This window comes from Hipposideros armiger, unplaced genomic scaffold, assembly GCF_001890085.2.
Source record: "Hipposideros armiger isolate ML-2016 unplaced genomic scaffold, ASM189008v1 scaffold_21, whole genome shotgun sequence".
NCBI classification, from domain to species: Eukaryota; Metazoa; Chordata; class Mammalia; order Chiroptera; family Hipposideridae; genus Hipposideros; species Hipposideros armiger.
The window spans coordinates 6,844,528-6,860,639 of NW_017731371.1; the positions used below are offsets into that span (position 1 = coordinate 6,844,528).

At 49.1% G+C, this 16,112-nt stretch overlaps 1 protein-coding gene across 1 annotated transcript in view; it reads left to right on the top strand.

Annotated features, from left to right (window-relative positions):
• The window catches only part of MYH16 (myosin heavy chain 16), a 60,422-nt gene that overhangs the window by 22,992 nt on the left and 21,318 nt on the right, over positions 1-16,112 (top strand). The window contains exons 19-30 of the mRNA XM_019635397.1: positions 973-1,109; positions 2,480-2,561; positions 4,690-4,863; positions 6,194-6,421; positions 7,455-7,559; positions 9,586-9,672; positions 10,066-10,211; positions 11,328-11,418; positions 11,878-11,934; positions 12,656-12,742; positions 14,611-14,856; positions 15,643-15,760. Coding sequence (XP_019490942.1) covers positions 973-1,109; positions 2,480-2,561; positions 4,690-4,863; positions 6,194-6,421; positions 7,455-7,559; positions 9,586-9,672; positions 10,066-10,211; positions 11,328-11,418; positions 11,878-11,934; positions 12,656-12,742; positions 14,611-14,856; positions 15,643-15,760 — 1,558 coding nt within the window. The remainder of the gene's footprint in view (positions 1-972; positions 1,110-2,479; positions 2,562-4,689; positions 4,864-6,193; positions 6,422-7,454; positions 7,560-9,585; positions 9,673-10,065; positions 10,212-11,327; positions 11,419-11,877; positions 11,935-12,655; positions 12,743-14,610; positions 14,857-15,642; positions 15,761-16,112) is intronic.

The following is a 16,112-nucleotide window of genomic DNA, read 5'->3' on the forward strand; positions in this document are numbered from 1 at the left end:
TTGAAATCACCTATGCCCAGGCATCAGCTTTCCAAAGCCCTCCAAGTGTGGACAATGTGCAGCCAGGGTTGTGATATATGCCGATGCAGCCAGCTGCCTGTTGCAGGGTGTGCAAACGTCCAATTTGACAAAGAAATGCCAAACCGTTTTCCAAAACTGTTGTACCAGCTCACCTTCCCTTTGACTCACTTCTTTGTCAGCTCTTGTTTTTTTTCAGAAGTCCTAACATTTGCAGGTAAGGGGAGAGGTGAATGGTATCTTCTGAACTTAGTTTGCATTTCCCTCAGTTTGGGTGTTTCTGGCTCCTTCTAACACATGCTGCAAAGCTAGCCTTGTTTTCCTGGGGATGAGTCCCACTGACACCAGAGCTGGATATCTGAAATTGTGCAGCATTAGTACAACTTTGTCTCCTTTCTAGAGAGTCAACCACCCCCCGCTGATCACTATCCCTCTTCCCACTCCCAGATCCCTTGGGACCATGACTATCCAAAGGCTGCTCTGCATGGTGGGAAGGAAGAAAGGCCCCTTGCCACCCTGGTTGCTGGGCAATCACCACAGCAGTGAGGATTATAACCATCTCTCACATTTAACTCAGAGCTTCCCAGTTCACAGATGTACTTTTCTACCTGTTATCTCACTTGATCTTATAGCAATCCTCTAAGGAAGGGATCAACATTCTAAGAACCTGGATGTGAAGAGATATGTCCAAGGTGACCCTGTTAGTAAGCGCAAGGCCAAGGTTGGAGCCTATAGGAGAATCCAAGGGCAAGAGAAAATAGACGCTGAGGCGACAGTGGCCCTGCTATTGGAGGTGTCCAGGCTGGGGCAAGCTGATTCCGAGGGGCCTCAAACACCAGCAACAGGATGGGTCTCTTAACTCTTAAAAACTCTTCTGAACCTCTGGTGCTTTGATTTTAAACCGCCATAGATGACAGCTGGGCTATCTCCGGATTAAGTGTGTCTTTCCCCCAGGTGTTCTTCCGAGCAGGGATCCTGGCCAAACTTGAGGACATGCGGGATGACCGTCTGGCTAAAATCATGACGATGTTACAGTGTCGGCTCCGGGGTTTCCTGATGAGGGTTGAGTTCAAGAAGATGCTGGAACGAAGGTAGCACATACACAAACACCACGGGGGCAGGACCACTAAAACCACACATGTCCACACAGAATGATCAGGGACCCTGCAACACACACAATGGTCAGCTCCCTTAGTAAAACAGCGCAATGAAAGGAAGGGAGGGTGCCAATGTCTTTGCTGGCCCACAGAACCCTGCTGGGGTCCTGTGTTAGTTTCCTAAGGCTACCATAACAAAGCCTCACAAACTCTGTGCCTGAAAACAACAGAAACTTATTTTCTCAGTTCTGGAGGCCAACAGTCTGAAATCAAGGTGTTGGCCGGCCATGCTCCCTCCGGAGGCTGTAGAGGAGGAGCCTTCCTTGCCTCTTCCAGACCTGGTAGCCCCAAGTGTTCTTTGGCTTATGGCTGCATTACTCCAATCTCAGTCTTCATAGGCCTTCTTTCTATGCCTGTGTCTTCACATCATCTTCCTTCTTTTTATAAGAACACCAGTCATCTTGGGTTAGGGCCCCACCCAGCCCCACCCTATTCCAGTATGACCTCATCTGAACTTAAGTAATTACATCTGCAAAGACCCCATTTCTATATAAAGTAATATTTACAGGCATTGGAGGTTAGGACTTCAGCATATCTTTGGGGAGGGGACACAATTCAACTCATAGCAGGGACCCCCTAATATAAACCCTTCTCCCTACAGTACACAAGCCACTTTCACAGCCTCCTCCTTACTTAATCCATATGATGATGCTGTGAGAGGGGTGTGGGAGGGCCGGCATCCCCATTTTACAGATGTGGAAACTACAGTCAGAGGGGCTAAGGAACTGGGCCAGGTTCATACGGAAAGAGTCAGGATTAGAACCCTGAAATCCTCATTCCACACCCTTGCCCTCAGAATCCTGTTTTTGAGTCATCTCCCTCAAACAGTAACTAGAAAATAGCTCAGGTTGCCCCTGCTGGCTTATGGCTGACTCTGGCACTCTTTGTGCTCATAGTATTAGTAATAATAACAGTGATGAAGTCCTGATCTCCAGCAGCAGGCTCTCTGTGACCCCCGTGGAAGGCAGGGACACCGGTTAGGGGCTGAGTGGTGGGACGGCAGCCCAGTCCAGCCCAGGGTTTTGGCGCACAGGAGGTCCTCAGTAAATGACAATGGAATAAAGCTGCAAGGAACAAGGAGAAGTGGATTCCCAAGATGGCAGATGGATGGGATTTAGTAACTAATGGGTGATTTCTGGTGAGAGAGTGGATGGAGTGTGTGTGTGGGCGGGGGGGACAGCGATACAAGAAGCAATGAGTGGTCTGCCTCAGGCTTGTGCTGTCTGGGAGGAATGGTTCCATTAGGGAGGCCAGGCCCTGATACCTGCATCTTAACCCATGCAACACCAGATTCTCTTTTGCAGAATTGGCCTGAAAGTCATCCAGCGGAACACACGCAAGTTTCTGGAGCTGCGTTTCTGGGGCTGGTGGAAGCTCTACAACAAGGTGAGGCCTGAGGGGCTAGGCAACTGAACCACTGCTGAGGGCCTCAGTCCTGGGCAGACGAAGGTGCCACCTGGGGGTGGGAAGCCACAGGATGCCACAGGAAGAGTTTAAAAAGGAAAGCACCTTGGAGACAAAGGAGGAGTCTAGCCTCCTTCCAGACAGAGGCTAATTCCTCCCTGATAAAAATCACAGTATGTCTTCCTGCCTTTCATCTCATCCCTCAAAATAAAATCCACTTAGGATGGAGAGAGCCCCAAAAGGGGGCTTGGTTATCAGTGCCTCGTCCCTGGGGGTTGAGGTATCTTCAACTCCTTTAGTTCAGTCCTTGGCTTCAGAGCTGGGGAGGCCTCAGGAAATCATTTCTCAGGTTCTTCCAAGACAGCAGTGACGGCTGTGTCAGTCAGTCGGCCAGTGGGCCCGTAGGTGCTCCAAGCATCCCGGCTGCCCTCAACCAATGCAGGAGGCCATGAACCATGTTATTGCATACAGGTCCAATCACACTGGGTCATGGCGTCTGACCTGGGGCCCCATTAAGAGGGGACACGCCACTGGGCACCAGAGGAACCCAGATGCAGGGTTGCCACACTCAGGAGACAGGAGAAGGGTTACCTCAAGGGGCAGCCACGTGGAGGATTAGGACAGGCTCCAGGTCATCTCTGGCGGCCCTGAGCCCCTCAGCTCGTGCAGCAGCTTCCTTTCCCTCCCGTAGGAAAAAACTTTCTAACAATCAGAGCTGACCACAAATTTAAAGGGCAGGATAGTAAGTTCTGCACTCCCAAAGGTGCCCCCACACAGGCCAGCCCCCTTGAGAGCCTGAGATTGCAGAGGGTTCTAGATGCACATTTCTCAAAGTTCAGTCATCACCAGCATGTTCCCCACATGTTCTATGACTGATCTTTTTGCTTTACATCAACTTTTTTCTTTTGAAATTTTTATTTTAAAAGGAAACTTTGTATCCTTAACTTACTTTAATTTCATCCTAAGCAAATGTTATCTGTAAGATTGTGGATTTAACAAGTTCTTTTTCATTTAAAAAATTTTTTTCAAAATTATTTATTAAATTATTATTGTTAGAAATTAGTTTTATTATTGCTAGAAATTATTTTTGCAGTAACTATGTATAACAATGAAAACTAAACCGTTTCTATGAGATGCTTAAATCCATCTTACCTGCGCTTTTGGTATACATATTACCCTTTGGGAAGTCCCAGATCAACAGCCTTTAAGATCCTTTTAAACAGGACACAGGTGGCCATAGATGACAAGGAGACAGAGCCTGGAAACTTCCCTGCCCTTTACTAGAAAGTAAAACTTCACTAATTAAACATGGCAGGGCAAGGTCCTATCCCAGTGAAAAAAAAACCATAAAATAAAAATCCTTTACTCTTAATATAGTAACTAAGCTCTAATATTATTTAACTAAGCCAACTGGGATGAATCAATGGGGGAAAAAGACAACACTTTTTAGTAGGCTTTCACTGCATAAAAAGTGTTATATAGTTGCAAGTTGTGGTGCTTACTATAATCTTTTTATGCAAACTTTGCCACTTCAGAGAGTAGACACAAGAGAGACAGACATAGAAACAGAAAAAGAGAAACAGAGAGATGGAGACAGAGAGAGATACAGAGAGAAAGGGACAGAGACAGATGGGAAGAGAGAGAGAGAAAGACACACATAGAGAAACAGAGATAGATAGAGATAGAGACAGAGATGATGGAGATGGAGAGAGAGAGAGAGAGAGAGAGAGAGAGAGAGAGAATGAACTCAATAAGGGAGAAAAGTAAGGGAAAGCAGAGCTGTGATGTAGCCAGGCCTTCGAGCACACACAACTTCCAGAACAGATGTAAGCACTGGGTGCAGCTAGATGCTGAAGACCATCAAACTTTCTGTCTCCCAGGATCAAAGAGCATCCTAAGGGTTGATCCTAAGCAAGGATGAGCCTTCTCTGTGGAGGCCAGATGCTTCATGGCCTCTATGGAGAAGGGCTCCTCACAGCTGCAGCAAGAGCTGCTTTCCACCCCAGTGGAGGTGTGAGGCCCAGTCTGAGGCAGAGCCCCCAAAGCCCACCTTCTGGCCCCCTGGCAAAGCCCACTCCCCTAACACTCTATGGTGTTGCTCGCCGCCCAGGTCAAGCCACTTCTGAATGTGGCACGGCAAGAGGAGGAGATGAAGGCCAAGGAGGAGGAGCTGAGGAATGCCATGTCCAAAACACAAGAGCTGCTAAATAAGGTCAAGGAAATGGAAGAGAAGACGGCCACGCTCAGCCAGGAGAAGAAAGACCTCACCATCCAGCTGCAGGCCGTATGTGGGGAGGGATGGGATGGGGGTCTTGGTAACTGTCTGGGCCCCCAGGATCACTATGAGTCAGACCTAGGGATGGAGGGAGGGTGAGCCTTCTGAGAATCTGTGTCCCTCCAGACCAGGAGAAATTCCCAGTCTTCTTTTTTTCTTCATTGTAATGTCACCCTTAACCCAACTACCAAAAAGTCTCTATCAAATTCTTATTTGCCCATAGCAGTATGCACATACATGCTGGGCCTAAGGGGACTGTCCACAGCTCGGGCCACAAGATGTGGCGGGAAGAGTGCCCCCTCAGTGAGCCTGGCTCTGCCATGGCCCTCAGGAACTTGCTCTCCTTCCTTGTCTCCTTTCCTTGCCTGTCAAGTGCAAACAGAGCAGGGAGAACAAATGACCTGGTTTCCATGGGTGCCTGACTCAATGCCCGCCATCCCTGCATTTCAATGTGATAACTGCAGTAACTACCATGACCCTTCTGGTTTACAAAGGGTCCTTCTTGAATTTGACCCTCTCAACCTCCCCTTAAGACACCCAATTTCCATCTGTATCCTACAGGGTAGAAAACTTAGTTTGACCGACATTTAGAGACTTGATCAAGGTCTCAAGCCCATCCATAGAAAACTCACAACTGGAAGGGTTCCGATTCCATCCTGGGTCCTATCTGCTCTGCCACAGCCATGTCTACGAGGCACTCACACTGTCTGCCCATTTTCCCCAAGCTGTCTCTAACATCATTTCTCCACATCTTCTTGATACCCCTGAGACGTTGCTCAAGCTGAGATCTTGTTTTATATTTGGGGAGACTGAGGCTGACTGAGATCACAGTAATAAAAGAATCTTCCATTCATAGAAGCACCTAGCATGCACACAGCTGGTCCAGTCTTCTGACTCTATGGCCAATTGCTGTCTTACACCACTGACCCAGTCGGGGAGACTCCAGGGGACACCCAAGTTGTCCGTTCTCTGCCACTTACTGCCCGTGTGACTTTTGACAGCTCCACCTCTGCTAAAACCTTAGGGTGCATCTGATTACCAGGGATCACGTTAAAATGCAGATTCAGGTGTAGCAGGTCTCACAGCAGGCCTGAGATTTTGCATCCTAACCAGCTCACAGGTGCTGCTGCTGCTGCTGCTGTTCCTGCTGCTGTTCTGAGGACCACACTCCTAGACTACACTTTGTATACACATCACAGAGGAGCTCAGAGCTAGCCCAGCCCCCTATTCAACCCCAGAACACATTTGTTTGTGGTCCATCAACCTGAGGACTGTCCGCCATCTTGGTCCCCTGCAGGTGCTTGGACTCCACTTTGACTGGGGCTTTTTCTTTCACCAGGAGCAAGAGAACCTGATGGACGCCGAGGAGCGCCTGACCCAGATGATGAAGACCAAAATGGATCTGGAGAGCCAGATCTCGGACATGCGGGAGCGGCTGGAGGAAGAGGAGGGCACGGCTGCTTCCCTAAGTGCCACCAAGCGCAAGCTGGAGGGGGAGCTGAGCGACCTGAAGCGTGACCTGGAGGGCCTTGAGACCACGCTGGCCAAGACGGAAAAGGAGAAGCAGGTGAGGAGGCCCTGGGCCCAACCACGCTCTTCTCGGGGCCAGGGAACCTCCAGCCCACTCATCCTACAGGGACCACGCCTGGAGCTTCCATATCTGTGCTTCCAGGATGCTAGCCACCATGGGGCTATTTTAACTTCACTCATACAGTTTAAAATATGATTCCTCAATTGACCTAGCCGCATTTTGAGTGCTCAATAGCCACACGTGGCCAGTGCTACCATTTTGGACAGATCAGACTGAGAATGTGTTCGTTGTTGCAGAAAGTTGTGCTGGACAGAGCAGCTGACTAAGGGTACTGAGAGCTCTTCCCGTCATGGTGACGTCCAGGCTCAGGCCTGACTCGTTCTCCTCAAGCCTGGAATTCCAGGCGTCTGCACCAGCCTGCTGCCCACTCAGCCTCAGCATCCCTGGGCTCCTCTAGAATGTTCTACAGCAACACCTCCACCCTTCCTCCCTTCCCAGAAGAGGCAACCCTATCAGTATGGTGGAACCACCTGTAGCTGCTGGATTTCTGCCCAAACAAACAGCTGCTGCCCCTCCAAGGGGGACCCCCTGGTTCCTGATACCATCTGGCTGGCCTTTGGCCCAGAGGCCTCCTTTCTAACCTTGCATGTGGGAGGAGTCCATGAACAAGAGAAGGTGGATGCTGCCTAAACCCATGCTCTCTCCAGCTCTGATGTGCACACAAACCATCAAGATCCTGATAAGACACAGGTTCTGGGTCAGCAGGTCTTGCAGGGCCCCGGGATCTCTGTTTCTAACACTCTCTGTCAATGCCATAGCTGACGTCCAAGGATGAGACTTTGAGTAGCGACATCCTGAACTGGTGGTTCTTGCTCCTCCCCTCACCCCAAGATTCTGACTTGGTTGTTTTGGGTGTGCCCTGGGTGTTGGCATTTCTCAGGCTCCCAGGTGACTCTAGAGTACAGCCAAACCAAGGACCCTCTCTCAGAACAGGTGCCTCCCCCCTCTCCTCCCACAAGAAGGTGTTCCCAGCCTTAAAGACCTGTCTCTCCCCTTCCCCGGTTTCCAGGCCCTGGATCACAAGGTCCGCACCCTGACTGGGGACCTCTCGCTCCGTGAAGACTCCATCGCCAAGCTCCAGAAGGAGAAGAGGGCCCTGGAGGAGCTGCACCAGGTAGGCACCACCCACTTCTCCCTTTGGCAGATCAGGCAGAGCTCAGAGATGAGCCACTCTGGTTCAAATCCCAGCTTTGCCACCCCTCTGGTAAGGGCCCTTAGGGAAGTCACAGACTCTCCCTAAATCTCAATTCCCTCATTAGTGAATGGGCATGGTCACATCTTGATGCCTTCCTTCCAGATTTGTTGTAAGTGGAGTCACTAAAGAATTTGTCACCCAAACTAGGACACTTTGAGAGTGAAAGGGGGGCAGCAGGCAGGAATTAGGATGGTCCTAATGGACATACTGGGGGGTATGGTCCCCAGAGTCATAACAATGAAGTGGGATATATGGAAATGTCCTGTGAGCTCTAAAACACCAGTGAACCCTGATACATCATGGAAACAAGTAGGCATGAGCTCTTGAGGTCATAGGGAGACCCACCCAACAGTTGCAGGCTTAGGCACCAAAATGCATGGCCAGCCAGCTCTGACCAGCCACCAGTGCTGACTGTGGCACGAGGCACCTCCTAGCTCTGGAGACACAAGAGCAAAATGTGTGTTGAAACCCAGGACTGGACAGTGGACCCTCATCCCTGTGTTTGCTGACACCATGAATCCACAACATGTCCCCTGAGCTGCCTCTGGAAATACCTCCCCTTAGACTGTGACTCTCAACCATATCAAACCCAGAGCTTCCTTTTATAACAAATGTGGCAAGTTCTCATTATAAAGTCACTGCACACACTGAATTAGCAAACACTAAACCTCTGCTCCTAGGGGAAATTTAAAATTAGGCTCCTGCAAGCTCCTGGTCACAACATTTTTGTCAACCAATCAATACATAATACATAATACAATTACGATCAATACATTATGTTGCTTTATATGTGTTTCTGTTAAAGACATCTTATCTAGTACATACTATTGATTCCTTAACATTGAACTCATGGTCAGCAGCACTATATATCATGCCTGAACAAAGCTTATCTAATACACAAATTTTCTCAGTAAGGCACACCAAAGCCTTCTTGCACTTACCAACACTATTCAACACTGTGCTGGGGAGCCATTTTAAACAGCAAAATCACCAACTAAAAGCACAAAAATGTGAAAACGTGGCACTAAATAGACTGTGAAAAGGATACTTGTTTGCAGTCTGAGATGAAACAAGAAAGCAGAGCATCACCTCACTCAACCTCAGCTGAAAACCCCAGGCAGTTCAAATTTTTTACCACTCGTCACAAGTCCATGAGTGGCCATGAAAGCACCACAAGTGGGGATTACAAATAAATTTTAGCAAGTAGGTAAATTAGCACAAAGGTAATCCACAAATGATGAGGACTGACTGTATTTTGGAAGGCTCTCTTACGATCCTGAAATAAAAATTCTAATGATATAACTAATACATAGCTTCAAAAATCAATAGAGTTCCCTTTACTATAAAGGAGAAATGAATGGAAAGTAATTTATAATAAATAATGGGGCTGTCAGTGTGTAAAATCTCAGGCAGATTGACTAGAAGAAATTGTGAGCAGTGAGCTGTCTGCCCAAGCCTGTATAGAATGGCTGCAAAGGGGCACAGGAGGGTTTCAGTAATAGGTAAAGTGGTAGTGGGTCTTAGGTTCAGAGAAGGATAAATGGTTGTTTCACCTATATGAATGCCTGGGCGGGACATCAAGCGTGTGGACTGTGGAATTCTTCTTCATGGTGTTTGACTCTCCAGAGCAAGACAGATGTCCAGCATCCCTGGAACCACTCACTTAGTGCCAGTGGGACCCCCCAATCACTGTGACAACCAGAAGCCCCCCACAGATTCCATATGCCCTGTAGAGAACCAGAGCCCCCCTACTGACCCGAGGGCCTATGTGCGGCTGACAGGTGCTCACGTCTGCCCCAGCCTCACCCAGCACCCAGGGGCAGGTGCTCAGTAGCTGTTCACTAAAGTCAACTCAACTCAGCTCAGAAGTGATAGCGGAGAACCAGGTTTGTTCAGGTGCTCCTGCAGGCCTCGGGGGACACATGTGTGTTATCTTTCCCTCCAGAAAACTCTCGATGACCTGCAAGCTGAGGAGGACAAGGTCAACCACCTGACCAAGAGCAACAGCAAGCTCAACACTCAGATCCACGAGGTAATGCCCTGTGGCTAGGCCAATTCTACAGCTTGAGGGCCGGGTCCTCCGATGAATTTGGGAAATTGGACTGACATATCCCCTGGGGAAGTAAGATGCCAAAGCTAAGGAACCAGGCCCAACCTGGTTCCCCCCCCCTTTTTTTTTGAAAATTTAATGGGGAAACGTGTTTTTTTCCAGGAACCCACCACTCCCAATCCAGTTATTGTCTTCAAACCAGGTTTTGAAGGCCTATCCTCCCCGCCCATTGGGGAAACCAAACGGCCAACTTTGGGTTAACAGGCCTGGGTTTAACCAACCGGAGTAAAAGCCTTCCTCAAGCTGGGCTCCTACTGCATTGCGGCCTGAGACGACGCCCTCCTCTCCTTTCTCTTGCTCTTCTTGTCTGTGCAGCTGGAGGATAACTGGGAACAGGAAAAGAAAATCCGGGCAGAGGTAGAAAAGGCTCGTCGGAAAGCTGAGAGTGACTTGAAGATGACCATTGACAATCTCAACGAGATGGAGCGATCCAAGCTAGATCTCGAGGAAGTGGTGAAAAAGTATGCCCGTGCAGTCCTTCATTTCTTCCGTAACAATGTTAGCAATACCTAGCACTTCCTGAATGGTGCCAGGCACTGGGCACTGTGCTGAGGGCTTCATATATATTATCACCTGTCCCTAGTACCCACTATGTGCCAGGCACTGCACCCAGCATGGAAGATATAGGGAGGAAGGAGGAGGTGCTGCCCTGTCCGCAGGGAGCTCCCAGCCTCACACAAGTCCTGCTGGATAATGAGAAGGAGACGGGTACTAAGCAATGCTTTCACCTGGAGGGCAGAAAGTTCATAGAAACCTATAACCTGGGACCTCAAAGATCACAAGGGTTTGTGGGGGTATTTTGTCACTATCACTCTGGCAATAACGTAGAGGAAAGGTGGAGTGGAGAAAAATTAGAAGCAAGAAGTCCATAGGAATGCTACTGCAATGGTCCAGGCATAAATCTGAACTAAGTAAGAGGCAGAGTGGATGGAGATAAGGAGTTAGAGAAGGAAATGCTATTAAGGAGTAGAATTTAGACGGTGCATCCATGAAGCATATTTTGCTAAGGCAGTTTTGAAGCACCACAGGCTGCTATGAGGGGCGTATGTGACAAAGTCTGCGTCTCAGCACGTTTCTTCTGTGGCACACAGAAGGCGCATGTGACCTTGCCCATCCCCCCATCAGCTTGGTCTCTGGCAACTTAGTTCTCACACATGGAACTCACACATCAGAAAGAGACAGCCTTTTGTGATAAGTTTTTGGAGGAAAATTTTCCCTAAAAAGGCAAAGCATCAATTCTGGAGCCTCTAGAATGTAAGCTGCATTAGAGCAGTGATTATTGTCTGGAACCTCAAACAATGTCTGGCACATAGGAGGTACTCAAAAAACGTGTCAAATTAATAAATGCATGAGTTAATGAATGCGTGAAAGAATAAGTGAATGACAAGCCCGTGGAGCAGATGCTGGGGCTCTCTAGAGTGAGAACTTCTAGGCTGTTACACCCAAAGGGCAGAGGTTAGGGAGCAAGTGGGTTTCAGCAGTTTCAAGGCCCCCTCCAGTAGCCCAGGCTCCATGGCCTGGCCAGCTTGCTGGTCCACCCTCAGTTTTTCCTCTGGAGAGCAAACCTTCTCTTGCAGGAGAGATATGGAAATCAATTCTGTCAACTCTAAATATGAGGATGAGCAGTCTTTGAATTCCACTCTGCAGCGGAAACTAAAGGAACACCAGGTATGTCCAGGACCGAGAAGGTTGAACTCACCTTTTGGGAGGCACTTTCCAGCGCCCTTTACTCACATCAGCTGATTGGCTGCTCAGCTTTCCTGAGGAGCCAGACTGACACAGAGTCCTTGGAGGCTGACCCCTGTTCACCTCACTCAGGGTTAAATTCAAAGTCCTGATAATAGTCACAAGGCCCTCTACAATCTGGGCCCTGCTCCCTCCCTGACCTCATCACCCATGCTGTCTGGCCATGCTGGCTCCTTGCGGGTCTCACGTACCCCATCCTCCCTTCTGCCTCAGGGCCATTGCACATACCTTGTACCCTGCTTCCCTCTGCTTTTGACAGTGTCCATCATATGCCTAGCTCCCTTCTATCATTTCCATTCTAAAAAGCCAAGTGGTTCAGTTTCTAACTTCACACAGGAGAGATAATTCCCCCACTCCTTTCATCTGCTTATTTGTCTCTAGGCCCGAATCGAGGAGCTGGAGGAAGAACTAGAAGCTGAGAGGGCAATGAGAGCCAAGGTAAATGATATACTTCTACCTTTCTTGAGTCAAAGGACTAATGCCAGCTACAATCCAACCATCGGCAGAAACTCCCACTCAGGAAACCAACAGAGAGGAGGGCAAGACATTGTTACAGATGAAACGAATGACTACACAGGCATATTTTTTCACCACCTCTTCGTTTTTTTCTTGACCACCTACTGTGTGCCAGGCACTGTGCTACACGAGCACATTAATGATGATGTAAGACGCAAATATGCTGCTTGTGGAGTCCAAGGAGAGGAGGCTAGTCCTGCCTGAGGCAGGTGGGAGAGGAATCATTGGCCTGGGGACTCGAAAATTGAATTCAACAGACTGAGCAGGGAGGAATTTCTAAGTAGAGGGAATGAAATAGTACCTACCTGCACAGGGACAAAGGTGTAAAAGAAAGAGCAAAGAGTGGAGGGAGGGTTGAAGGCAGGGGTCTTACAGGGAATGAGGCCAGAAAACTTGTAGGAAGTAGAAAATGGATCATACGACACCTAAATTCCAGATTCAGCGAAACTGGGCTCAAAGGTACATGGACACTAAGGCCCACCCAGCACAGGAAGAAGAACAATAGACGGTGTCCTTCACTGAGTATGTGGGGTGGCAGGAAGGGTACAGAGCTCCCCAAATTCAGGCCTCTGGCCTCACAGGCACCATGCACAAAGAGGGGCTCATGGGTGGCTTCAGTCAGTGTCATTCAATCTCATTCCAGGTGGAGAAACAACGCAGCGACCTGTCCCGGGACCTCGAAGATCTCAGTGACAGGCTGGAAGAGGCTGGGGGAGCCACGTCTGCTCAGGTACTACCTTTGGGGGGCCCCAATTCCTACCTTCCTGCAGGGAGAAATAAAATGTTGGTCAATGAACTGTGGGCTAAAGGCCAGTTTATTTTTGCTGAATTCCTTGGTTAGCTTGAGAAGAAACCTATTAGTAATAAAGAGTAGGTGGGAGAAGGGTTGGTTCGGTCCACTTCCTTCTGGGGCTCCTTAGTTCAGTGGCACTGATGGAAGCAGGATTTGGATTGAATGCAGAGGGCAGGTGTTCTAAAAATACAGTGCATTAATAGAAATTTTGAGGTACAGTAAGGCCAGCAGGTCAAGAGAGGATTGCCATTGGAGAGCTACAGTTGACCCTAAGAACACGGGTTGGAATTGCATGGGTTCACATATATGTGAACTTTTTTCAATTGACCACAGTTAAATTGACCCTGCACAGTTCAAACCTGCATTATTCAAGGGTCAACTGTATGTTACAGTTCCCAGGAGGAGGGGGCATGCCAAGCAGGGCCACACAGGGAAGCACCAGGGTCAGACAGGAGGCAGAGGGAAGGGGGATTGTGGGCAAGATACTTTATTGTGGTTTCTGAGGAAGGAAGAAGTGAGGCGGGGAGCAGGCCCAAGATTGGCTGGTTTGGATAATTTCAGAGGGCTCTGGGGCATAGGGGCTGTCCCTAGTTGTCTGGTACCTGGCCCTGGGTGATTAGGGCAGGTGGATAGTGGCTGAGAGTAAGAGAGATAGATTGGTTGTTTTGCATTTGAAATCCAGTTGTTCACTATCTCTAGGAATTAGCTGACCCTGGGAGGGGCCACCCTTTCAGGATCAATAAAACCCCAGATATCAAAGCACCAGGATACAGAAAATAAAGACAAGGTCAATACAGTGGGGTGACCCCACACTCCAAGAGCGCCCCACTGAGAGGCGAGTGGTGGCTGGAATCTGAATGCATCTTCTTCTAATTCACATAATAGCATCATGGAGGCCAGTAGAAGCTACATGAAACTCCCCTTCTAATTCCATGTGTAAGCTCTCTTGCAAATGCAGACTCTCAGTTAGAGCAGAGAGCAGGAACACGCATGGGGTACCTTATCATTTGAAGGCTAAGCATCCTTTCCTGTGGCACCGTAGACTCCATGTCCGACTTCCTCACCATCCTGGCCCACAGTCTGCAACTTGGCGAGGAGGGGGTGGGGGGTTGTTGCCCAGAAATGAAGCTGGTGCCCAGCTGTGGTCAGATCCTGGAAGGAAACAAAATCATCCTGGATGGTTTGAATGAGGGGCATTAACAAATGGACTATGTCTAGCAGTACAGGGACAGTTAAGAGAACAATAGGGGGCCGTGACAGCAGGAGCCATGGAAAAGGGGCTGCCTGGTAGGTTCCTTCTGGAGGTTCTGAGGGAGAATCTGCTCTAGGCCCTCTCCCAGCTTCTGGTGGCAATCTTTGCTGTTCCTTGCTTTTAGCTGCATCACTCCAGTCTCTGCCTCTGTGGTCACATGGCCTTCTTTTTGTGTGTCTCTCCGGGTCCAAATTTCCCTCTTTTTATCAAGATAACCAGTCATCAGATTAGGGCCCACCCTAATCCAGTATGACATTTTAACTTGTTTATATCTGCAAAGATCCTATTCCCAAATATGGCCCCATGCACAGATATCAGGGTTAAGATTTGAACATATATTTTGGGGGGCATAACTCAACATACAACACTATCTAAATAAATCCTATGGGCAACCCATCTGCACACACACAGGCTTAGGGTTGATATTTCAATCAGGACATCTCATTAGTGGGATATAGGAATATCCGGGGACCGTTGAGCAGGTGGGCAGTGTCCACCCCAAAGAGGCCAGCTCCAGTCAGTCCTGCTAAGCCCTGCTTCTCCTCTACCCCAGATTGAGCAGAACCGTAAACGGGAGGCTGAGCTCCTGAAGCTGCGGCGGGAGCTGGAGGAGGCGGCCCTGCAGAGCGAGGCAACAGCCTCCACGCTGCGCAAGAAGCACACGGACTCAATGGCTGAGCTGACGGAGCACGTGGAGAACCTGCAGAGGGTCAAGTCCAAGCTGGAGAAGGACAAGCAGGTCATGAAGGTCGAGATTGATGACCTCAATGCCAGTGTGGAGACTATACAGAAGTCCAAGGTGAGGGAGGCCCATCCACAGTCACGGGGAGGTGCCCCGGCACCGGCTCCTGCACAAATATTCCCTGAGCCCCCAGCAGGCCTGAGGCATATTCTAGATGTTGTGAAGGGAGCCGAGGTGGACCCATCACAGACTCCACTGGCTGTGTATATAACATTGGCCAAGTTACATAACCTAACTGTGCCTCAGTTTCCTCATTTGTAAAATGGGGAGAATAATAATCCCTACCTCACAGTGCTGTTGTGAAGACTACAAACATCCCTGGCACATAAACTCAATAAATACAGACATTGCCACAGGGAGAAGGTATTATATGGCAAAAAACAAAAGTAAGCCATTCAACATGCATTGATTGAGCACTTGCCACATGAAGGGCCTTTTTGTGACATGAGGGAAGGGGGGACTTCCAAGGTGAGCAGGGATGATGCCTCAGGGGCCCCTGTCCAGCCAACTCGTGTCTCCAAACTTCAGACACTCATGAGACATCTTCATAGTTGTTTTATCTGCAGTATTTTTCCTTAAATTGTCCCACTTGCGTTTTCTTATTGGATGAGGTCTGCAGGGGTCCAGAGTAGCTATGAAAGGGAGATGGGCCAGAGTGAGGGGCTGTGCCAACCCAAAGGCTCCGGCTTTATGTTGAGCCATTGGGGGTTTCTGAGACAGGGACATTTTAGAAGAACTAGAGGGGATAGCCTGGGAGGCTGCACTAGGGGAACCCAGGTGGAAAGCAGGAGGGCCTGGCCTGGGCCTCCCCATTTCCTCCCTGGGTACTTTCTCCCTGAGCAGATGAATGCTGAAGCCCACGTCCGAAAGCTGGAAGATAACCTAGCAGAAGCCAACGCCAAGGTGGCTGAGCTGGAACGAAACCAGGCAGAAATCAACGCCATCAGGACCCGCCTCCAAGGTGAGCTCATGCCTCGCTGCAGCTTCCTAAGGAACAGTGCGTAAGACAGAACTGGTATCTGCAAGGAAACTGAGGGGTGCCTGGATCCTCTCCCCAGGGATTTGTTGGTCTTGGAAAATTCACATCCCGGTGATGGGACAAGGGGGTTTTATCTCACCCGCTGAGTGTTCCAAGTGCATCTTTACAGTGTAAAACAGGGAACACTCTTCAAAGCATTTTTACATCAGTTCTCTCAGCCACCCTGTGAGATCAGTGGGAGGGATGGTCATACTAACAAAACACAATTATCAAACATTTTCAAACATGATCTGCATATTAGCATAAAGTAAACATGTGTCACTAATGAGGGAAC